Source organism: Myxine glutinosa, chromosome 8 (genome assembly GCF_964187855.1).
Source record: "Myxine glutinosa chromosome 8, kmMyxGlut1.1, whole genome shotgun sequence".
Taxonomy (NCBI): Eukaryota; Metazoa; Chordata; class Myxini; order Myxiniformes; family Myxinidae; genus Myxine; species Myxine glutinosa.
The window spans coordinates 135888488-135914625 of NC_136268.1; the positions used below are offsets into that span (position 1 = coordinate 135888488).

A 26138-nucleotide genomic window follows, 5' to 3' on the forward strand; every position below is an offset into this window, starting at 1 on the left:
CGATATGGTGAGAGTGTTGGACAAGCAATCCAGCTGAAAGATTTGGGTAACGAGCATCTGGAAACCGAGCTAGGCTTTAATTAGACACATAAGTAATTAGATATATATGTATAGCTAGTCATTTATCATAATTACCATGTTCTTGCATCATCAGTAAAAACATTGAGCTTACTCATGACTTTCAATGTGCAGTGCAATGCTTGAGTGGCATTAATGAGTTCCATGGTGTGTAAACCTGAGTTTCAAATCAGATGTTGACTGACACTTTAATGTCGACATAAACTACCTGTTCATTATATTAGGACATCCATTTTTCTCGCTTTTTGAATCATCCTGAACTCGTTATGTTAATTATGTTGTTAATGTCATGTTAAGTGATCACTGCAGAACGATAAACTGAGGAACCAACTACGACTACGACTACTACGACTACTACTACTATAAACTACTACTACTACTATTACTACTATTATTACTACTATTACTACAACAACTATTACTTCGACAGCTCCAATATTATTTCCACCCTCTTGTGGTGTCGGCTGGCAAATGTTTTTTGCCCATATTTTTTCACAAACTAGCTGACCAGGCCTAATGTTAGACTGGAGGTTAGGAATTTGTAATTGGTTTAGGGTGCTGGTGATAACTCCCCTCCTCATCACAGAAGAGACACTGTGGGGTTTTTGACATTCACCTGCGAATGCTAGCAGATTGGACACTCCGGATGATATCCATTTGAGGGATGGCGCAATTGATTTTTCTTTACAAGAACGAGAGGCTCATCGAAGAGCAAGATAGAACTGACAGTGGGACAAACATGAAGGGAATTAACAAACAGGAAAAGAGTAGAGGAAGGAGGGGAGGAAACACTGAAACTATCAGGTACGAGAACGGCACACGGTAGAGTACATACCTTCGCAAGCCTGAACGGTTTATATTTTGTAATAGTCAGGGCCCTTAGGGATATTTTGGGGCCGTTTGGTTCAAATTCTTCCAAAAGCACCAAATTTGGCCCAGATGTTGCCCATGCCATACTCTTTGGATTTTTGACGGGCGCCAAGACGGGCGCCCCCCCCCCCCCCCGGGGGCCCATATTGGCGAAATACTAAATGGCCGCCACCCGGATTAGAGGAAAATCAGTTAAATGACCAAAAGGGTTGGAATCATGTATGATACCACTTTTCAGGGGTGTTCGAGGTCGAGGAATCCAATTATGATGTTATTTTGATGATTCGAGGTCAAGGTCAACCCTCAAGGTCATCTTAAAGGTCATTTTTGAGTCAAACATGTCGGTTTTTGAGTTTTTTGTCAAGATTTACGCGAGGTTCACCATTTTATGTTTCTGGGTTGGGTAATCGAACTCTGACCTTATTTTTGACAATTAGAGGAAATATTTACATGTCTATTTCCTAATTTTCAGGCATTTGCAGTTCATCAGTCTAATTACAAAGGTACGGATTTTGATGTTTTATGAACTGTATGCCATATCCTTGTGTTTAATTTTTGTGCGATCATGATCCGGGTTCATGTATACATGATTGTATACATGGCATAAATATGACGTCATAGGTCATGTGACCTGGCGGCCATATTGGATTTTATGAAAACCTAAAAAATGGATCCCTGCCTTCATTTTTAGATCGATTCATTTTGAACTTTGACCACTTATAGTACGCCATGTGATTGGATGCATATCCTAATTATGACGTCATAGGTCAGGTGACATGGCGGGATGGACCGGTATGGTCCCCGGATCATACCGCCCTTGGCGCCCGTCAAAAATCGAGAGTATGGCATGGGCAACATCTGCGCCAAATTTGATGCTTTTGGAAGAATTTGAACCAAAATATCCCTAAGGGCCCTGACTATAACCCACCGATAGGCCGAATCTGCATCCATACCTGAACCAAAATCTAATTGGCTTGTTCTTGTCACCTACCCAACTCATCCACCAGGTTTTGTCATAAGTCGTCCACAACTTTTTCAAATATCATGTTATATATCGTTTTTTGCTGCATTTCTCAAAGGTAAAGAATCATTTTAAAAATTCTCGTATCTGGATCTTCACTAAGATCTAATCAATCCGTCCTTGTCACACATGCAACTGGTCCACCACGTTTCATCCAACTCTGTCCTTAACTCTTTGAGATATCCTGCTGCTCACAGAAAGAAAAAACAGACAGTCAAACCGGGGTGAAAACAACCTCCATGCACCTTCGGTGGCACGGGTAAAAATGGTTGAGATGAGCTGCAGTCACACTGGAGTTTGGAAGTTTAACCAGGAGGGGTTAAACTACTACTAATACTACTTTATAAGTACACTAGTACAAATTCCATTTTTCTACTACTACGTTTCCAGGGTTACTGGAAGAAATATCAGTATATCTTTTTCAGAATCATTGGAATCTCCCTTGATGAAGTTAACTCCGAGGGCCTTTCACACTCTCACCGCAGGCAGGTTGGTGGTCTTTGTCTTCTACCGACTCCTCTCCGGCCTTGCCCTCCCCAGCTCTCTCTGTGCTCTGTCCCCCAAATATTCCTGCAGGTCGCACAAGATCTGCCTGCAACCCTCTTATGGTTAAACTGCCGAAATCTCGGCTCTCTGCTCACCTTCACTCTTTCATTCCTCTTTTCTCCCACCTCTGGAACAAACTCCCTCACTCCCTTCAATCCCACTCCTCCCTCCAGGTCTTTAAAACAGCTGTTCACCGCCATCTCTTATCTTCCCCCATCCAAAACCTTGATCTTTTATACCCCCGCTAATTCATCCCAAATCCACTTTTTTTGAAATTCCAACTTCTTTCCTGGAAGACCTTGGTGTCCTTGTGTTTTATACCTCTCCCACCCCCCCCCCCTTCCCATGCCTCCCCCCCCCCCCCAAGCCCGCTCCCTCCCACAGATCTCTCGATGTCCCTGCTCTCAAATGTTGTGTTTGTGTCCTTCCCCCTCTCTCCCCATCTTGTGTACCGCTCCCCCATGTTATATGATTTATGTGTCGGTTTGTCTTTCTGTGTTATTAATGTTTGCTCTTTCACGAGCCTCGATCTTGTATACAAAAAAAAAAAAAAAAAAAATGCATGCATCCTGGAGTAGCTATAGGGAGGGCTGAAGAACAGAGACAGCAGAAGGAGCAATCTTGAAGAATAGACGTTTAAAAAAAAATCCAGAGACCACCGACCTGCTTGCGATGTGAGGAACAGACTTTTCTAAAGCTCTCAACCTCCCTCATTAGGTTGAGAGCTTTAGAATCCACATAATATAGGAGAGTCAGATGTGATCCAGAGGCACCAGCTCAATGTGAAGAGCAGTAGTCCACTGAGCTATGAACAAAGGCCTTGTCGACTGTAAGTAGCTCTGTTTTCCCAAGGAAAGATTTGGATCAATGAAGGATGCCAAGTCTGCAGCTGGCTTTCTACTAATGGAGGCCAGCTTTGCTATGTAGTCAGCCCAGGAAAAGTTATGGCTGAGGGTTAGGCCTCCAATTTCAAGAGACTGAACCTCTTCCAGTGGATAGGAATGAAATAGACGGGTGTGTTCCTTTGGCGATTCATCTGGAGTGATATAGGGTGAGACCGTGCGATTTCTCCAGGATTGAGGCACATGTTCCATTTATCCGAACAAAGTCTAATAATTTCCAGATCAGCAGAGAGAGATGCAGGTGCTGTCTGCCGAGCAGGAGGATGGCGATGGGCCAGTGAGCACTTTCTGAATGCTCTGCCATTACAAACACCAATCCAACACTTCATAGTCAGGTCGGGATTTGAACCCAGGTGAGAAGTTCAACAGCAAGTGCACCATTTCGTTCGTCTCACCAACCCAATTACAATCTTTATATGAATACAATGAATGAGGCTTCAAATCGCAGTGCACAGGACGCAGGAGGAGGTCTTCAGAAGCTCATGTCAGTAAACAATGGACCAATCTGACAAAGGAAACCAGTTCCACTCAGAGAGAGGACATTGTTTCCAGTTAGACATTGAAAGTCGATATCCTGGATTACAAGTCTTGAAGACCGACCCATGAGTCTTCATCCTGGTATCTCAAGTTGAAATCCAATTTACTCGTATTCTATGTATTTGCCGAGTGTCTCTTAATGTCTCTGTCATTCAAGTGAGGTGCACTCATGTCTTTCTGATCCATGTAAGTTCCACATAAGCTCTACTTTGGCCTTCACAAATTTTCTCATAAGATCGGGGCTGTGTTCCGTGAGCAAGCGGCTTGCTTATTGGCTGCCAAGAGCCTGCTTGTTTAACAAATTGGCGGCCTGCAATGTAAACTGTGCTATCATGGTACTCGAGCAAATGCTGCCTGGTTTTTTTTTGGGGGGGGGGGGGGGGGGGTTCAGTTTTACTCGATCCTCTTGTGACGACTTCTCCAAACGAATTTATTGTGTCGGCAGCGGCTACAGACTACAAAATGCATGTTTCAGTTACATGGTACACGCAACAGGGGGATGTAGTCAGCTTCACTATGTTAACAAATATAATTTCGTTAAAGATTTTAGGAGATTAGCGAACCTGTACATTTTTGGAATCTTCAGAGCATGGAGAATCCGAAAATCAATGTTGGCATTTGCACAGACATCTGCATTTGCATTTGCATCTGCATCGCCATTTTGGATTTTCAAAATGTCTGCCATAAAATACATATTTTGCGCGATCTCGGCTTCTAGTCAACCTAGAAACTTAATTAAATATGCTAATCCTATGTTTTCTGGGTCAAGGAATCCAATAAAGGCCTCAATATAGTGCTCAGGATTATAGAAAAGCAACAAACAAAGGTAATTGAAAACCATTGTCTTTATATTTGTGATATAACTGTATTACATAATACATGATATTGCAAGTCCTTTGAAGTTATAGGTTGTTATAGGAAGTTATAGGTAGTATCAGATTGAACTATAAGTCCTATACACAGGATCTACTAGGTCTATACCGTTCAGGAATATGCTTTTACAGATCTTCATCACTGTCCTGAGTGTCATTTTCGCAAAGTGTCTACGCAAATGCCAACATTAATTTTTGGATTCTCCATGCTCTGAATATTCAAAAAATGTACAGTTTTGCTGATCTCCAAAAATTTTGAACGAAAAAACATGGTGAACCTGACTAATGCCTCGGAACATTTAATTGTTGTAATATTATTATGAATCTGACTATGGCGGCCATTTTTCGTAACAAAATGAAGCACCTCTCTCAATCGCTTGCCGAGCGGCTGGGCAAGCGCCTTGCAAAGCGGTTCATACAAAATGGCTGGCTTTGCAATCAATGGTAAGCTGTTTACTAATGGAACACACCCTTGATCAGACTGGCTACTTATTTATATCACAACTCATGTCGAATCTTCGGAAATCTCTCTAATGGAGAATTGGGGTTGGGGTAGGGGGTGTTTAGAATACTGAAATAAATAGATTTGTGTGGGAATTGTGTAAGGATCATTTGTAGCTGGAGCATCTTCCATCTGCTGTAATCGGCTGATAACCAATCCAGTTGAAACATTTTTGAATGAATCTTAGGGACATGCACGAGGTGCATCATTCGTGTCATCTGAATAATTATTTGCATCACTCGTATGAAATATTGATGTCTTGCTGGATTAACATTATCTCTTGGCACCTTCCATCACCTTGTGGAGTTTATGCCGCACATCGTTTCAAGGTTGGCGATTGGGTCAAATGATGGCCCGGCACCCATACGAGCACAAGTCTTGATAAAATTGCAAGGCAAGGCAACTTAATTCTTCATCTTTGGCTTTATTTCGTTGAGATATGCAATAGAAAGGTCTGTTCCATTAAAATTTGTGTGGGCTATCTACATATTACATTTGCAACTGGAACGACACTCAATTATACCTCCGCCAAGCTGAACAGTTTACGTTTTCTATCCCACCGATAGGCCAGATCTGGATTCGGACCTGAACCAAAATCTAATCGGCTTGTTATTGTCACATAACCAGCTCATCCTCCAAGTTTTGTCATAATCCGTCCACAACGTTTTCAGGTTTTTGTGCTATATATCGTTTTTGGCCCGATCACTCAATGCTGAAGAATCACTTTGAAAATATAAAAATTCTCCCAACCGGATCCGGATCTTTTCCAAAATCTAATCATTTCGTCCTTGCCACACATTCAACCTCTCCACCAAATTCCGGTTGAATCCATCCATACCTTTTTGAGATATCGCTGTTTGAGTTAAACTTGCATACATCTACTTTTTCCGGATTCTTTTTTCCTGAGTGAGTAATTGCATCATTAATGTGCAATCATGGCACAATTTTGCAACTTTAAAGTTTTAAATGTAATGTCACGTTTATTGACCTGCGATGAAAGTCTAATGATCATAAGTTATAGTAAGGGGAAGAAAATTGCACCTGGTCCATAACCATGTGTAATAATATAATCTACCATCAGACGTGTGTATTCAGTAGAGTTAATCCCGTTAAGCGTTCAGGACATAGATCAAAAGTTGTCTAATAAAGTTTTTCCTGTATCTCAGCCAAACGCCATTCCATGCTTGCCAGTGGTCTGCACAGTGGTGGGCTGTCATAGTGGCAGCCTTACAAAATGATCGAGACAGCTCTATGTGCTTGGCATATGGGACAGATTGTGTAGGGACGCTGTTTGTTTGTCGCTGGCAGCCGATTGTGGAAAACCCGCTACGATCGCAAGGCGCCTGCTGTGTACCCCAAAATGTGAAGCTATTGTGTGCAGCCATGTGCTATATCCCTTCCAGGCCTATTAATTGTAATCTCCTAGATTGCAATGTGAAGCTCAGCGATATGACCCTCACAATACTACTTTACAGAGTAACAAACTTGACGCACCTTGTACTGTACCTACTTTACCATCCTCACAATTTCCATCTTCCTTACAGTGAATTTCCTGTGCCTGGTGTTGGCTTAGCGGATAGGGTGCCAGCTTGGGATCATGGGATCCTGGGCTCGAATCCCGGTCGATCGCTGAATTAACGCCAGGGGGGTTGACTCAGCCCGTCATCCTTCCAATGTCGGCAAATTGTGTACAAGTTCACTGATAGTTCCATGTTTGTCACAAGAGGAAACTAACAGGGTTGGTGGCAGTAAGGGCATCGGGCCATAAAACATTGCTTCAAAAAAGGGGACCAAAAAAAGGGGGACTAAAAAAAGGGGGACCAAAAAAAAGGGGGACCAAAAAAAGGGGGACCAAAAAAAGGGGGACCAAAAAAAAGGGGGACCAAAAAAAGGCCAACCCCTGCTCTGAGGGGAAAAAATGGCCTCTAAATGTGTTTCTTCTTTACAGTGAATTTCCGTTTCTCTTAAGGTGGGATCTTTAGCTAATTCTCACAAGAAACCATCTGTCCCATTACAATGCATCATTCTAGATCCGTGGTTCTTAACCTGGGTACGACCGAACCCCAGGGGTTCAGTGAGCCAGTCTCAGGGGTTTGGCGGAGGTCCTCCGAAACGCATTGCAATTTGTTTTTTTGTTTTTTTAAAGTTTTGTATCAATTTTGAATCTATGTGTAATTATGCTTATTATTAATATTATTATTATTTTGCTCTGTATGTTACGAATGAATGGAAATGTTATTAGTCCCCTACCGGTGTACACCGGAGGGGACTATAGGTTTGCACTCCGTCCCTCTGTCAGTCCATCAGTCTGTCCGTCACGCAAATAACAGCTTTCCGGACTTTTTTTTCTAAACTCTTAATGCTAATGATTTCAAACTTGGTACATCGTTTCCGCATGATAAGTTACTGATAAGGTTCGAACCTGACGACGTTTCGATCATTTTTGACAAAGTTATGGCACTTTGAACTTTGGTAATTTCCCTAACCGTTTTCCAGACTAGAATTTGGAGTGCGGTAAGTCAAAGCTGTTAATATTCCTTGTTTTAACTCCAATTTACATTCTGTTTCCACTTTTAGTGAGAAGTAGGGGTCTGTGCAACCATTCATGAACTTTATTTGGTCCAAATCGGATAATTTCTAGCCGAGTTACCTCAGACCGTGAGTTGGTAATTATATAATTCACACAGTGCAATATGTACAGGCTGCTCCACGGAGCAACCTTGCGGGCTTATTTCAACTCCGATTTAAATTAATTTTCCCCTTTTAGTGAGAAGTAGTGGTCTGTGCAACCATTCATGAACTTTATTTGGTGCAAATCGGATAATTTTTAGCCGAGTTACCTCAGACCATGAGTTGGTAATTATATAATTCACACAGTTTTCCGGACGACAGACTGCCGGTCGGGGACATGTATTGCAGCGTAATACTCAGAATGCTTGTTTGTAATTGTATTCCCATCCCATTCATGGTTTCTCTGGTCTGTGTTTAAGATAAGTTGTTTCACACTGACTGTAGTAAGTTGAATCAATGAGCAACTTGCTAATTATTCTGTTGATGGTGCTTACTTGCTTACTTACTTACTGGATTTTGGACTTTGCAGGTGTTCGGAAATTCCAGTGAATAGCCTCGATTAGCTTGCCGTGTGCCGTGCGTCATTGGTCGCGCCTTACTTTGGAGTTACTGATTAATTGAAAAGTAAGTTGGAAATGTTTGTGGATATGCAGGGCGGGTTCAGAGTTATATTAAAGTCAAAAGTGGATGGTGGTTATAAAATATGATTGAATTACTCAGAAAATTAGGTGGAGGTGATATAGCTCCTTTGGTCGCAATTCAAAACTAACAATTCGCAGTTTTCTATGTAATATTATAATGGGATTTGAGGTGACATAGAGTTGAGTAGATAATAAATCCCGTCATCGTAACTACAAGTTATGTTTTCTTCGTTAAAATTTCTCAGTTTTCAGAGGGGTGCTGATTATATTTAAGCATGTTCCTTTTTTAATTTTTGTCATATAATTATTTGCCCGAACTCAATTAAGATCAGTTTGTTACTTTATTATTATTTTTTTTGTCGTATGTCGAGCAAAAAACGGAAGTGGTCGGAGGATTACGTGCGGTACGGGTTCACGTGTTTGACGGAACGGGACGGAAGTCAGCGTCCTCAATGAATGCTTTGCAATGTCAAGTTGAGCAACTCCAGCCTAGCACCAGCAAAACTACGGGAACACTTCAAAAAACTGCACGGTGAGGGGCAGTACAAAGACGCAATGCTGGATGAATTCAAATTGAAGAGAGTGGTACTTTGCCCACTCTCGGCTTCGTTCCAATTGACAAACCGATCCTCACCGCGTCGTATGAAGTTGCGTACCTGATCGCAAAGCAGGGCAAACCACACACCATTGGCGAGACACTCATCAAACCGGCCGCGTTTAAGATGGCCAACATCATGCTGGGAAAAGCTGCTGAAAACAAGTAGTCTCTCGTTCCACTCTCAAATGACACCATCAGATGCAGAATCAATGACATGAGCGACGACATCCTCGCCCAGGTAGTTGCAGATTTAGTCGCGAGCCCGACGAAATTCAGCCTTCAACTCGACGAGACCACCGACGTTTCGAATTTGAGCCAGCTCATCTTATTTGTGCGTTATGTCAAAGGAGATGAGATCAAGGAAGACTTTCTGTTCTGCAAGCCTCTCACAACAACGACGAAGGCAGCTGACATGAAGAAGCTTGTGGACGACTTCTTCAGAAGCAACGGCCTCTCGTGGAACATGGTGTCTGCAGTTTGCTCGGACGGAGCTCCAGCCATGCTGGGATGCAACTCCGGTTTTGGAGCGCTGGTGAAGGCCGATGCACCACACATCATCGTCACGCACTGCGTCCTGCACAGACACGCGCTGGCATCAAAAACCCTGCCTCCAAAACTGGCCAATGTTCTGAAAATCGTCGTTGAAACTGTGAATTACGTGTGAAGCCGTGCTCTGAATCATCACATCTTCAAAGAACTGTGCAATGAAATCGGCTCTGAATTCGAAGTCCTTCTCTACCACTCTAACTTTCGATGGTTATCACGAGGGAAGGTAGTGAGCCGTGTTTTTGCCTTGCGTGTAGAATTAGCAATGTTTTTGTGAGAACACCAGCATTGCCATGCAACGCACTTCCAAGAATCAGAGTTCATCCTCGCCTTGGCGTACTTGGCTGACATCTTCGACGCACTCAATCATCTCAATTGCCAGATGCAGGGCGGTGGAGTGAATGTCATCGAATCTGAAGAAAAGCAGAGCGCTTTCTGAAAGAAGTTACCGTTGTGGAGGCGGCGAACAGATAACGACAACTTCGCGAACCTTTCACTTCTGGATGAGTGCGTGAGCGGGATTGATGATGAGTCTGAAGTTGGAGGCACTGCTGTACTGGGGGAGCTGAAGCAAGCGATTGCCACGCACTTGGATGAACTGGGAAAGTCATTTGACGGCTACTTCCCCGACCAAGAGCAATACCCAGCATGGGTGCGGCAGCCGTTTACTTTCAACATTGCAACGGCAGATGTCAACGACCAATACCTCGACAACCTCATCGAACTTCACTCAACAACAACTCTTCGGCACAACAACGCTCTCAACGTTTTGGTGCCGCCAAATGGAAGGGTATCCTCACATCGCTAAATTTGCCCTTGAGGGCCTCACGCCGTTCGTTACAACGTATCTCTGCGAGCATGCGTTTTCGAAACTGGTGCACATTAAAACAAAGAAAAGGAGCAGGCTTGCATGCGAAAATGATTTGAGGGTGGCCCTTGCCAAAACAAAACCACGCATTTCCCAGATCGCTTCCCGAAAAGAAGAACAGAAAACGCATTAAGATGCAATTCTTCTTAATTTTTTGGTCAAATTTGAGGGGTTCCGCGAGTGTTCGGTGGGTTTCGTTAGGGTTCAGCGCCTTTAAAAAGGTTAAGAACCACTGTTCTAGATCGACCCTTCCTATGTCTACTGGTTGCCTCATTACTGAGATATGCAACTATACTGCTGATGCATCACCCCATAGCTTAAGCAAATTTGAATTCGATCAACGTGATATTCACAATACGTTTACAAGAGATCTCAGAGGTGTTGGCCCTGGGGTTGTTTTTTTTGTATAAAGAGTCAAAGCTCATGGATGAGCTGAACACAGAACGGATCAGAGTGCAACAGAACAACAGTAAGAGTCGTGAGAGAAGGGGGAAATGCCAAAAGCAGGGCCCAGAGGGAGAAAATAGATGGAGACAGACAAACGATGGAATGCAGGTAACGATGAGGGGTGGAGAACACAAAGGGTGGATGAGATGGATACCGAAGCAACATTTTTTGGGGATAAGGGTGGTTCAATGGGTGTAGATAAGATCGTGCATTTGAGTGGGGGGATGATCTGAGATGGTGTCTTGAGCATCTTGAGATCTGTCTTGAGCTCCGAGAGAGAAGGATGAGATTGACGAGAATGGGAAATTTGGCTCCACATTTGGGAAAATGAGGGAAAAAATGACTGGAGGTTAATAGTGGTTCTACATTTTGTGAATTTCCTCTGGTGTCATCTGGTCCGCCCACTGAAAATGTTGTGAATTGTTTTCAGTTTTGTTTACATGAGATCGCATTGTCTCACATTTTTGTGCTATCTGCTTATATTATATTCTGATCTGATGCCCCTCTTCCTCTCTCTCTCTCTCTCTCTCTCTCTCTCTCTCTCTCTCTCTCTCTCTCTCTCTCCTCCCCTCCTCTCCCAGTCTCTCCCCACCCCCCATCCTTTCACTCTCACCCCCCCCCCTCCTCTCTTGCTCCCATCCCCCTCTCTTAGTATTCCCATCAGCGAATTGACGGGTGGTATTTGTTAGTCACTAATATATGCAGTGCACATTTTATTATGACAAAGATTTCATTTATTTATTTATTCACTTACCTTTTTTGGAGATGGAAAGGAATTAGGGAAAGGGGGATAAAGGAGGTAGCTGGTATTATCCAGCGTTTCATTAAAAGTATCAGAAATTGTTTGTTTTATCACTGCAAAATGAGTTAGATTACAGTACTTAAGATGATAATTTAGTGGTGTTGCTAATCAAAAAATTACACTTTTACTCCTTCACAGGCGTTTTTGAAATTGATTCCGTTCAAATTACTCCCAAGGCACTTGGCAATTAATGTGTCCTGGATTTGAGTGCAGTTCAATACACACCCCACATGCATGGAGAAAGCTTGCCAGCACAATGTAAATTTGCAGCCCAAGTACCCCCACCCCTAACTCTCCCCACTTTTGCCTCTGCTGGAGCACAGTTCCAAAGGATTCAAGCCAGCAATGGCAATTTGTCATCCTTTGATGTTACCTTGCTGGTTTAAGCATGTGGGTCAGCGCATAGCTCCTATCATGGGATGCGTAAGACAACCTGCATGACGGATGTGATGAGAGACTTATTGTGACACACATAGTATGCCTAAGTGCCCATATAAGGCAAGTGGCTATCAGAAGTTATTTTTTTTCAATTGGGGAAAAAAGTACTTATTTGTACAATGATTAATATTTACATTATTTTGTTTACAACCACTATTTGAATATTGATCCTTCATAATTCATTTAACGATGCATTAATTAACTTCAATTTCATCGATCTGCAGTCTGACATGAAGGTGCAGAGCGTAGTTGCCTTTGAGTTGGGCATTCTGGGTTTTTTTTTGGGGGGGGGGGGGGGGGTTTGTATACAAGATCGAGGCTCATGTAAGAGCTAACATTAATCACAAAAAGACAAACTGACACATAAAACGTATGATAAAGGGAGCGGGAGACAAGATGGGGAGAGAGAGGGAAGCACACAAGTACAACATTTGAGAGCAGGGACATCGGGAGATCTGTGGGAGGGAGAGGGCTTGGGGAGGAGGCACGGGAAGGGGGGAGGTAAAAAAAACACATGGACATTGCTAGGACTTCCAGGAAAGAAGACCGAATTTCAAAAAAGGGGATCTGGGGTGAATTAACAGGGGTAGAAAAGATCAAGGTTTTGGATGGGGGAAGATAAGAGATGGTGGTGAGCAGCTGTTTTAAAGACCTGGAGGGGGAAGTGGGATTGAAGAGAGTGTGGGAGTTTGTTCCAGAGGCGGGAGAAAAGAGGAATGAAAGAGTGAAGGTGAATAGAGAGTCTTGATTTTGGCAGTTTAACCATAATTTTAGATTTTGATTCCCTACCTGACTATATTCCATCGGATTGGCGCTTCACAAGGCAAGGCGTTGCGTCATTAAGGTGTGCCATCCCTCAGATGGGCTGGGTCACCTGTCAGCTTGCATGAGCAGGTGGACGTAAAATATCCTATGGTGTAGCGGTTACCGGAAGCATGACACAATCACCTTGCACCGGCCGATGACGTAACCGGCGGGCGGTTACTTGCCCGGACTCACCCGGACGTGTCTGGACTTGCCTTGCCCGGGCGGACTCTCGATTTGCATACCACGCCCCGTTGAGAGGCGTGGCTGACTTAATTGCATACCATGCCCCGCCTGAGAGGCGTGGCTTTTGTGTGGTGAACTTTTGATATAAATTGCCGCCCGTGTTAACGGGCTATTCAGTGCTTTTGAGTTCTTTCGAGTTGAGCTCGAATAAATAGCTCAGTGAAACTTCGTTCCTGGTGTCGTCCATTTTGTCCGGCTTTATCGTGCGAGCATAGCTCCACAATTGGTGACCCCTTTTCAAGAACATGGCGATGGAGTCATCTGTAGCTTTAAAGCTCCCTGGCTTTTGGGAATCGCACGCAGCCGTCTGGTTCGCCCAAGCAGATTCTCAATTCGCCCTGCGGAACATTACGGAGGACACGACGCGCTACCACCATGTGGTCTCCGTGCTCAACGCCTCCACTGCTGCCTGGGTCCTGAGTTTCCTACAGAACCCGCTGAACACCGACAAATATGGCGCGCTCAAAGGCCTACTCCTCGGTGCATTTGGAGACCGAACGCGCGCGACAACTGCTCGACCTCCCGGAGCTGGGTGAGGCCCGTCCATCCGAACGCATGGACCACATGCTTGCTCTACTCAGTGACCACAGCCCAGATTTCCTCTTCCGCGAGCTGTTCCTCCGGCAGCTACCCGGGCAGGTACGATTAGCTTTGGCTAATTCGCCCATCACGGACCCTCGCGCCCTGGCCAAGGAGGCCGATAAATTTTTCTCGGCCAGGCGACACGTCGGAGCGGCCGCATGGAACCCTGGGCCGACCGAGGCAACGCCCGCGCCACGACTGGCCGAGTTAGCGCCACTGGCGGCAGCGGCCGCCGCGACGCCCCATCGACCGAACCCGACGCGACCGCCGGAGCCTCCACCAGAGCGGACCATGTGCTACTACCACGCCAGGTTCGGGCAGAAGGCCAGAACGTGCCGCCCACCGTGCACTTTCGGCAGGTCGGGAAACGACCAGGCCGGCGCTCGCTACCTGCCATGAGCATCGGCCATTCAGGCAGCCTTCTGTTTATTACGGACACAGCATCCGGGCGGCGTTTTTTGTGCGACACCGGCGCTCAGCTGAGCGTGATACCCGCCTCGGTGCAGGACAAACAGGCCGCGCTTTGCGGCCCCGCCTTGGTCACCGCAAACGGCTCCTCCATCCGCACCTTCGATTTGCGCAGCGTCGCATTCTGCTTTGGGGGCCAGCGCTTCAAGTGGGACTTCGTCACGGCGAACGTGCCCATGGCCTTGCTGGGTGCAGATTTTCTGTGCGTGCATGGGCTTTTGGTGGACGTCAAACGGCGTCGGCTCATCAATGCGGAGACCTTCAGCTCGCTCGCTTCCTCATTGAGCGGCTCCACACCAACCAAGCTAGCCTGCGCGCTCCCGGCCGCGGACGATTTCACCCGCCTGCTCGCCGAGTTTCCCGCCCTCACGCAGCCGACGTTTTCGGCCATCGCCGTCAAACACGGCGGCGAACACCACATCGTGACCACAGGTCCACCAGTCTACGCCAGGGCTCGTCGCCTCGACCCGACCAAACACGCCGTGGCGAAGGCGGAATTCGATGCGCTGGAGCGATTGGGCATTGTGCGGCGCTCGCATAGCGAGTGGGCCTCGCCCCTGCACATCGTGCCCAAACCGGGTGGTGGATGGCGACCATGCGGCGATTACCGCCGCCTCAACGACGCCACCACCCCCGACCGGTACCCGATACCACACATACAGGACTTTTCCGCCCATTTGGCGGGGCGGGTGATCTTTTCCAAGGTCGACCTCATTCGGGGCTACCACCAGGTACCCGTCTGGCCGGCCGACATGACGAAGATGGCGGTAAATACACCTTTTGGCCTCTTCGAGTTCCTTCGCATGCCGTTCGGTCTTAAGAACGCGGCCCAGGCCTTCCAGCGGCTGATGCACAGTGTGCTGCGCGACCTCACCTTCCTTTTCGTCTGCTTGGACGACATTCTCGTCGCCAACACTTCCCGGGTGGAGCACCTCATCCACCTGCGCACGCTTTTTGAGCGCCTCGGCCAGCACGGCCTCATCATCAACCCGGCGAAATGCCAGTTTGGCGTAACGACCGTCGACTTCCTGGGGCACCGCATCACGAAGCGCAGGGCCGTCCCGCTGCCTACCATGGTGGAGGCAGTCACAAGTTTTCCGCGCCCCCACTCCATCAAGGCCCTACAGTAATTTTTGGGGATGGTAAATTTCTACCACCGGTTCGTGCCTCGCGCCGCCCAACTCATGCGCCCCCTGTACGAAGCCCTCTGGGGCAAGCCGGCCAAGCACGACGTCGCCTGGACCAAAGAGATGGACGAGGCATTCACGGGCGCTAAGCTGGCCCTCGCCAACGCGACCATGCTGGCACACCCGGCGCTCGACACACCCATCGCCCTCACCACGGACGCTTCCGACTACGCGGTGGGCGCCGTGCATGAACAGTGGGTGAACGGGGCTTGGTAACCGCTGGCCTTCTTCAGCCGGCAGCTTCGCCCTAACGAGCGCAAGTATAGCGCTTTCGTCTGCGAACTCCTCGGCCTTTACCTGGCCGTGCGCCACCCCCGCCATCTTTTAGAGGGCCGCCCGTTCATGGCGTTTGTGGACCACAAACCCCTGGTCTTCGCCATGGCCAAGGTTGCAGAGCCGTGGTCAGCCCGCCAGCAGCGCCACCTCTCCGCCGTGTCCGAATTTACGATGGACATCCGGCATGTCGCGGGCAAGGACAACGCTGTGGCCGATTGCCTCTCCCGGTCCGGCACGAATGCCGTCCACCTCGGTGTGGACTTCGCCCGCATGGCGGCCGACCAGACTGCCGACCCCACAGTGCAAGCCCTCCGGACAGCGGACACAGGCCTGCGGTTGGCCGACGTCCCCTTCAAGGACACAGGCACAGTTCTCCTGTGCGACGTTTCCCTGGGCCAACCTCGCCCCATCGTGCCCACCAGATGGCAGCGGCACATTTTTGACGCCCTCCACGGCCTTTCCCACCCGGGCCGGAAAGCGTCACAGAAGCTCGTGGCAGCAAAGTTCGTCTGGCACGGGCTCCGTAAGGACGTCCGCGACTGGGCCAACGCCTGTGTCGCCTGCCAGCGCGCGAAGGTCCACCGGCACACCCAGGCCCCGTTGGCACCATTCGACGTGCCCGCGCGGTGCTTCGACCACGTCAATGTGGACCTGGTGGGACCCCTTCCCTCCTCGCAGGGCTTCACCCACCTCCTCACGATGGTGGACAGGACCACCAGGTGGCCGGAGGCCATCCCGCTGGCATCAACAACATCCGCCGACGTGGCGCAGGCCTTCATTGGCACCTGGATTGCCCGTTTCGGCACCCCCTCGGACATCTCCTCCAACGCTCGGTCCTCCAGGAGGCCGCCAGGATATTTGCCCCCGTGCCCACGTCCCACCACGGCTGCCCCCAACCCCTCGTCCCCCCAGCACTTTGCAATGCGGAGTACGTTTTTATCCGGAACGACGCACACCGGGGACCGCTCCGGCCGCCGTACGATGGACCTTTCCGGGTCCTGAAGAGGTACGACAAGTCGTTCATCATTGACATCGGCAGCAAACCGGACCGCACATCCGTGGACCGCCTCAAGCCGGCCCATTTGGACCTCGACCAACCTCCACGGTTGGCCCTTCCTCCACGACGGGGCCGTCCCACGTCAACCAAGCCCCCCGCCCGACCATCCACTGCCACGCCACCTACCACCCCCACACGAATCGCCAGGGGTCGTTTCGTCCGGGTCATCAAGACCCCCCTCAAACTGACTCTCCCGGTGCAAGTTAATTCTGGGGAGTGCGCATGTAGCGGTTACCGGAAGCATGTCACAATCACCTTGCACCGGCCGATGATGTAACCGGCGGGCGGTTACTTGCCCGGACTCGCCCGGACTTGCCTTGCCCGGACGGACTCTCGATTTGCATACCACGCCCCGTTTTCTTCCTACCTACGACCCTATGTCCCGTCAAAACTGAAATCTGTATTCCGACAGAGGAGACCTTTTTCATATTCTAATGAAATGCAGTCCAAAGATTATAAATGCAATCTTTACAATACATTACATTATTAACATTAAACATTCATATCTTGGATCTGTAATTGTAAGGGCCTGGTATCCCTGAGCCATGATAACCTCCAAACTCAATGAAAAATGCAAAAATACTTATTTTCATTAGAGCACGGATTGATTTGGTCCTCTTCTTTCAAAATATGAATATGTGTGTGCGCACATTTTTGGGGGGTTTTTTTTTTCCAGAGGATGTGTTATCCAACTCTCCTCTCCAGGGCTTCAAGCAGACGATGCACCACCGTCCCATAACAAACCCCCTCCCTTACCCACAATTTTACCCTCATTGACCCTTCCTAACTCACCCCTCTTACTTGCTGATTGATTTCAGTGTTTCTTCCTCTCTCCTCTTTCCCTGTTTGGTCATTCCCTCAACATATCAAGAGAGACCCCACTTCCTTATTGTGAGTTCATAGCCTCCATCACCTTGCTCTTCCATGAGCCTCGATCTTGCAGAGAAATGGAAGATATCAGAAAGGTGAACTTATCCTCAGGTGATGTGTTTCACAGCTGGCATAGTCACTTCTCTTCTGTGTTCAACATCGCAAGTATTTTTGATGAACTGGTAACTGAGGTAATGTAGTAGAGGCCCGTTCGGACTGAAATGTCACTTCCCCCCAATGATGAACAGCTTTGTCACGCTTTAGGCAATTTTAACAGAAGAAACGCTGCAGGGGAAATGGGATACTGTCAGAGATGATGGAATGGAATGCTAAGACTACATGCTGGATTTATATTGAGGAATATGGAAAGGGTGGCAGGAACCTGCACAATGGAGAGATGCATTGTTAGTTTCTATACCGAAGAAAGTTGATCTGACAACTGGCAGGTTTGTTGAATGTGAATGTCCAACTGTCCAAGTCTTTGCATATGTTCCAAAAGAGTGTTTGCAGATAATTCAGGACATGCTCCAAGGCTCCAAGCGTGGGTTCAGGAAAGGCAGAGCATGCATGGACTTGCTTTTATGTGCCGGACAACTGGTGGAGAATACCGACGAGCACAAAATCACGATGCTTCTGCTCTTTGTAGATTTGGCAAAGCTTAAGATTCTGTCGCCCGACAAGCTTCTTGGATGCTGATTAGGAGGTATGGCGCTCCACCAGTGATGATTGAGTTGATCAGATCCTTTCACAATACCAAGGTAGCAGAGGTGATGGTGAACGGCAGGTAAATCCCACAAAATCCAAGTCAATAGCGGACTTCACAAGGGATGTACAATTGCCCCAACCTTGTTCAATCTCCACTTCCACCTGGTTAGTGAACAGTGGCACGACCAGTGTCAGTTGCTTGAGGTGAAAGTACTCGACAACCTCGGTAGAAAACTGTTAGGGGAAAGATCACCAGGCCAGACAACTGTAACAGATATACTTAGCGGACTGTGGCAAAGCGTATAAGGATGGCCTGAAAATATTCACCACCATTCAGGAGGGGAGATGCTCGGAGAAACGTGTCCTTGAGCACCAGGCACAGATTATACACACATGGTACCTGGTCATCCTGAATGGCAAGCATGTGACCGTAGATTCCTCTCCAGTGCTTTGTACAAGAATCAGCAGTGTGTAAAATGACTATGTTCACTCAACTTTGTAAGAGAGAGAAGATTTTAGCACTGATGTGAAAAAGGTCAGGGACCATTCAGGTGCCCCCTATAGGTACAAATGCATCCGCAATGCCCATAACAAGTGACTTTATTTCACTCTTTCGTATTTATACGTGTCTGTCACAATTATTTCAAGGATAAAGGTGCATGTGCGTGTGCGCACGGAGAAAACAGCAAATTGTTAGTTTCAGTCTCCTGTTGAGAAATATTAATTATGCCAAGAAATTCAAGCCTCATATATAATCCAGGACACAAGGGCCACAGTTGAGAGCCACACACCAGGGAACTTGGTCCTTATTGGTGCTGTGGAGTTCTTCAAGACATGGTCTTTATTCTGGGAATTTCTTTCGGATTTAATAAAGCAGTTAAAAATTGCTCATATCCGATTGTAGATTTTCCAAGTAAATGGTATTAACAACTTATTTGTGTTGAAGATAATCACGGTTAATCCAACAACGGGAGAGAAGCCTAAATGAAATGTTAAAGAAAGATATCAACTTTAGAACTGTTACAATTCTAGGTTCAATTAAGGTGCTTAGATTTGGTGAAATAACGACTGTTCTCTAGCTTCGACGATCTTTCTGGTCAACCCGTTTACGTTTTTGCGTGAACCTGGCAATTTTTCACAAAGTAAGAAGGAGCTGTTGAAGGGTAGAGATATAGAAGGCCTTGTCATGGGAGCAGCCTTTACTTACCTGACCGTGATTACATTCAGCTTATTGATGGTGTTTGGTTAGGAACCTACCTCGTGTCTAATTTGTCAAGTGAGCAATACGTATTGCGCAGCAACAACAATTTTTTCAGGGGAAGAGCCTGGAGGTGAGAGGGGAGGAGGGATTGTTAGAGGCGTAGCAGAGCGGGTGTGGACATTGTGGATTGCTTGAGGCCCTGAGTGTTTGATGTGAGAATGGAATTGAGACATTTTGCCTCGTTATGATCTCCATGCAAATACTCACTTTGTCTCTATCTTTTATGTAAAAAAAAAAAAAATGATGTAAAGTTATATATAACTGGTTTGTACTTGTTTGGTGTATGTTTAACAATCCACAATTATTGGATGGGTCATGGATTTGACTTGTACACGTGCCACATTTTTAACATTTATTTAATTGCATGGGACAAATATTTGGTAGATCTAGTCATTTAATGTCTAGTGGTGTGCAACTCCTGTAGTTGTGCTTATTACTTCTGTAGGAAGCCGTCTATGTATTACATAAGCTAAAATGTTGGAATTTATGACTCTCATTAGTCCTTACTGAGTTTTATACATCTGCATCTTCTTCTTTCCTTCAATTTACAATCACTTTTCCTTTCTTCCACTATCCAACCTCTACCTTCCTTGTTTCAATTTCCTCTTTCTACAGATATAACCATCCCCAATCTTCCCTGCATTTGTTGAGCCCATGCAGCAGCCAGATTGATAGATATATAAAAAAAAATTCCTTTATCCTTACTTTAGTTCACAGACCCGGTGTTTGTTTGTTTGTCACATCACTCCTCCTACCGTTCTGGCCCGAATACATCCAGACTTGATACATAGGATCAGCATGACCCCATTCAGTGTATAAGCGTGTTTTTATCTTTGCCGGTGGTCTTGGGGTAGGGGTGGAGAGGTGTCGCAAATTCTCTATGTAAATGTGTATCATGTAGCGCCTCCTCCAGGTGGAAGAAGGTATTGCAAGTACCCACCTTTTACAGTGCAGTATTCCTGTCCACATGTTTTCCAGTGCAGTGAGGTGTATTGAATTATGAGCAGTAGGTATGTTTTTGCTTCATGCACGTAACATGAGATTTTTTTTGGGGGGGTGGGGATTGATTGAAGGAGCTGTCAGTTGCCCATACACAGCCCAAATAAAGGTACAAGGTGTGTGTCAGAAGAATGTGTTGCATGCTTAGAATAAGGTCGCCCATAGGGCTGGTACTCTGCTAATCTTAATAATATCATGGAACCATCTCAACATTATGATTTGGAGTATATATTGTGGTCAATAAAATTTCATTCAAAAATTATAAAGTGCATTTCCAAGAAAGTTCTGCCGCACCGTACCGAGAAGGGTACTCCCGCCTGGAGGGCCCGCAGGGTCGAAGTGCCCGCTAGTAAATATAATTGACTTTGTTTCGAGTTATCTCAAGGTGAAGAACTTTGTGATTTAAAGAAACTTAACAGGAGTTAAAGATAATACACAAATATGTCTACTAGCTTTGCCCACATTCACATCTTTGGGGACCTATTTGTTTCAGTAGAATCAAACAAAGATTTATTATTATTTAATTACAAGGAACTAAAGCGACAAAGGGGTCAGCCAACTCAGTTATAGACACGGTACTTGTCCTTCACCCTTGCTGCCGGTCACAGAACGACCCCTGAAAGCCCAGAACAGTAGCAATCCTCGGTCGCTCTGTTAGCCGAAGCGTAAATGACATTGCGACTGCAGTAGAGCACGAAATGGGACTCATTACACAGGTATCCATGCAGAAAATAGGTAACACTGTTGGAAATGGTAGCACTGCGCACACACTCTTGGGGGGGGGGGGGGGGGGGATTGCAGTCTTGCAGACAAAGAAACCGAGTAGAAATTGAGGCGACTGATGATGTGCAATAGTATCCTGTCACAGCATTGTTTATTACGCACCGGGCCACCGACGGAAAGCTGGTTTTAGTATCATAAGGTAAGTAACCACAGCTCGGGCCTCCAGAGTAAGTAGGTCTTTGCTGTTTGTTATGAATCCCTTGATTTATGGTCGCAGCATATTGCGTGTTTTGTCCTTTTACTCCAAGAGTCTAAATTGTTGGCATTATTCTCCTCGTTTGCACTGCCATTTTGGGGGTTAACTATTAATTTTGTACATATGGAGGGTGCCGGTGTTGGCGGCTGTTGTTGTTGGTGTTGGGCTAGCGGCTAGGGTGCCGGCTTAGGATACCTAGGATCCTGGGTTCGAATCCCGGTCTAATCGCTGAATTAACGCCAGGGGGGTTGACTCAGCCTGTCATACCTTCCGAGGTCGGCAAATTTGAGTACCAGTTCACTGGTAATTCCCTGCTTGTCGTTAAAGGCGGCAAAAAGGGTTGGCGTCAGGAAGGGCATCCGGCCGTAAAACATTGCTTCAAAAAGGGGACCGAAAAACAACAACAACCACGGTTCCCGAAAAAGGCCAACCCCTGCTTGCGGGGAAAAATGGCCTCTAAAGGTGGTTTTTTTTTTTTTTATGGAGGGGAAAGGGGGGAGGGAGTGTCAGTTTGTGAGAAATGAATGCAAGAAAAGGAAGAGCAGGTAAGATTAGATATATGTTCTGGGTGTGTGTGAGGCATGCACTCACTGTATGAATTGGGGCATGCTGCCGGAAAAGGAGATGCGACGGAGTGGGGGATGTGGTTCATAATTCTGCAATTCTGCATATGTGATGGATATATGGTGCCTTGTCCTATGTCATTCCATCACTTCACTTCATACATTGTTCCTCAGTTTGATCCGGATTGTTGTTTTTGCTTTTTTGAGTTTGTGGAGACCATTAGACGAATGTCTATCACTCTCACCTTTCTCCATCTCAGTTTGTCATTCTGACCCATCTCATTATCCATCAATATATTCCCTTCTCTCTGAACTACTCCCTCACATCCAAACTCATCATTTTTTTTTTCTTCTCCTGCAATTCCAAAGGTCCATGACTCTCATGTTTCAAACGTCCCTCTTTTCCACGCTTCATTTCATTCCCTTAATCGCCTACCATGTGTTTCCTCCAGTTCCATTATCCATTGTAGTTATGTTTGAATGCCATATCGTCATAATTCCTTGTGCTCTCCATGAGCTTTTATTCAACCCTCCTCCCCACCCCTTTCCCCATCTCGTTTTCCTCTCCCTTCTGGCAGTATGTGGGAAGCTAACAAGCCTCAGCAACCCCTTAACCATCCGCACATCCGGCTCACGCTTTGGGGCCTGGATGACTGACCCTCTGGCACCCAGCGGAGATAATCGGGTGAGTTTGAATTAATGAATGCCAGCAAAATAGTGATGGATTAGTGCAGAAAATACATGAAGCTTTTCATCTCTCGGAAGGATAGATAACCAGTGTTTTTGATTAACAGGTATACTCAAACTGTTGTGATCAGCCATCTTCACTTCTTATCTGTTTCCTTTGCACCATTTTAATGTTAATACTTCCATTGTTTAAATTTGGTTTCAAAATGTCGACAAAACTTTATCCCTAGCAGAAACCTATGCAGAAAAAAATGGTGGAATGGTTTGAACCCTTTTCTATACATCCCAAATATTTGCCTCCCGTCCATCGCATTCACTCCTATCGCCTGCCAATCTCTTTCACCTTTTTCTTTTCTCTCCCTTCTTCTTCCCTCCAATTCCCCCGACATGTTCTTTAGTAGAGCTTCACTTTCATTCGAAAGCTTTAAATCTTCACCGCATGTCCATACAAACGTTACCAAGGGCGAAAAAGCTGAAACATTTCTCCCTTTAGTTGTTTGTTTGCTAATTGCTCGCAATGAGCAGCTTTTTAATCCAGGACAAGGAGGCATGTCTGTGCTCTCTGTGCTCTGTACTTGTAAAAATGGCAGGCAGTTAACTCCTGTAGCTCAAAAAGCTCACCCACAAAGGGAAAGTCATCAGGCAGTTTAGAACATATGTCTTCAAGGATGTCAATAGGTCGTCTAGGCCATGATCGTTTCTATTGAATTAAAGGCCTCTCGCTATATTGCAAGAATTGTAGTGGAAAAGGCCGAGCGAGATATTTAAAACTCCATTTGCTAGCACAGCCTGGTCAGGTCAGGTGGACGATTTTGCTCCAGTGGGATGATGGGTAATGTGGCATGCTGGGAGTCAAAGCATCATGCTGGATGTGGCCTAGACTTCTAAAAGGTTAAATTTCCTGGAAAGTGAGGTCGAAATTTTGCTCACACCTGCATATTGAACTCGGAGCAATTTTTAGGTTGACTAGGCCACCCACCGCGTGCACAGCAGATCTGATGCGAAACTTGTTTTTATTAAAACTTTAACTGGTATATTATGTCGATGCATTATTCATGGGCTTCCAACAGTGATAAGAACACAAATGTAGAAGACAGCTCCTTTTGTAATCTGAACAATATATTAAGACGATGCTCCTGAGAGTAGGCAAAGTTTCAGATTTACCTCTCAGAGTATAATTTATATCGGGCTTTTATAATTATTATCTCCACCCTTTTTGAAAAAAATAATATATAAAATCAGCTCCATATGTCTGTCTGTCTGTCTGTCCATCCATCATGCTATCTCCTCCTAAATAGTTGTGCAGAAATTCACCAAACTTGGTAGTGATTTTCACCACCTGGCACTAAGGTGGTGCAATTGCCGTATTCGTTTTGGCGCTGCCATTTTCGCCCCGGCCCCTAAAGGTCAAATACCAAAAAATGCAATTACGGGCGCATTTTTTAACATATTTTTCAATGAAACTTTGGATATGCAATCATCATTGGAGGACGTATGTAATATATATAACGTTTTTTTGGATTTGACCCCTTGTTCATGTACCAGGAGTGGGGGCTTAGGATCACAGGGGTCAAAATGGAAAAAGAAAGTAACTCAAAATTTGATATCGTCATTCCAGGTGGAATCTTTCACCATTTTAAAACTTTGCTTAAGGTGGGAAAATGGATTTACATTTGCGATGGTTGCGCCATTGACTTCACTCTAGCTGCCATTACGAAAGGGCATTTCGTAACTCGCCTGACTTAGGTCTTTTCCGATTTGTGTACTGAATAAATGTAGACAAAATACTCCCAATTCGGTTTAAACTGCCATGCCAGTTACGGTCTGAAAAGTTGTTTGTCGCATTATGCTTGAGACCAGAGAGCCATTTTGATTTACTACGTGGCTGAGAATGCATGAAAATTCAAAGCGTTACAAAAATGCACCGTAAAAGCAATTCAAGCATAACCGAGCTCATGATTGAGAAGTGATTTGCTTTCGCTTATTTTGGGCCGTGATCATGTTAAATGGATTTGCACTGAGACGCAAAGGTTTTTCTTTTTTATTGAATGCGGAGTCGAGGCTCATGGAAGAGCTGGAACACAGAATAGAACAGGACATGACAGAACAAGAACATGGTGGAAATTGGGGAAACACACCAACAGCAGGGTAGAGAGGCAAAATGGGCATGGGGAAGAATGAGAGCAAGGGGAGGGTGGGGAGGGCGCAGGAGGTGTGAACAAGGTGTGAACAAGGTGAATACAAGTTTAAACACAGCAAGGAGAGGAAGGAAAAACTTGGGATGAAACAGACATGGAAAAAACACAAAAAGAGGAAGAGGGGAGAAAACAATAATCTGGAAAGGAAGGGAGGGCTTGGATAGGGTTAATGAGGGAAGAGAAGATCATGTGTATGGTTGGGGGATGACCTGAGGCAGTGGTGCTGAACAGCCATCTTGAAGCCATGGAGGGAAGAATGTGATTGGACAAACTGAGGATTTCTTTCTACTTTTGTTTATTTTTTTTATTTTTTTGGATACAGAATCGAGGCTCGTGTAAGAGCTAACACATTAAACATGAAAACATGCATGGACACATAAAACATACAATGAAGGGAGCGAAAGACAAGAGGGGGAGAGAGAGAATGTGCTGTCTTTCCCTGTGCTGTCTTTCCCTCGCGGTCCCCCTGTGCTGTCTTTCCCTCGCGGTTGTCAGCTCTTTCACGAGCCTCGATTCAGTATAAAAAGAAAAAAAAGAAAAAAAGAGGGAAGCACACAAGCACAATAACAGTAGAGAACAGGGACGTCGGTAGATCTGTGGAAGGCAGAGGGGTAGGGAGGGTGGGGGTTAGGAGGGCTACATGGAATAAAGCAAATGAACACTACTAGGAATTTCAGGAATGAAGTCGGAGATTGAAAGAGGTGGATTTTGTGTGTTTTAACGAGGGTGGAACATATTAAGGTTTTGGATGGAGAAAGAGAAGAGATGGTGGTGAACAGCTGTTTTAAAGACCTGGAGGGAGGAGAGGGATTGAAGAGAGTGAGGGAGTTTGTTCCAGAGGTGGGAAAAAAGAGGAATGAAAGAGTGAAGGTTGCTGGCAGATCGTGTGCGTCCTGCAGGAATATTTGGGGGACAGAGCACAGACAGAGCAGGGGGAGCTAGGCTGGAGAAGAGTCGGTAGAAGACAAAGACCACCAAACCTGCCTGTGGTGAGAGAAAGGCCCTCAGAATCAGCTT

The 26138-nt window shown here is 46.0% G+C and overlaps 1 protein-coding gene across 3 annotated transcripts in view; it reads left to right on the forward strand.

Annotated features, from left to right (window-relative positions):
- The window catches only part of LOC137432928 (noelin), a 203956-nt gene that overhangs the window by 151319 nt on the left and 26499 nt on the right, over positions 1-26138 (forward strand). For all 3 annotated transcript variants that reach the window (XM_078783741.1, XM_078783739.1, XM_078783740.1), the window contains exon 5: positions 22815-22921. In XM_078783741.1, the coding sequence (XP_078639867.1) occupies positions 22815-22921 (107 nt within the window). The remainder of the gene's footprint in view (positions 1-22814; positions 22922-26138) is intronic.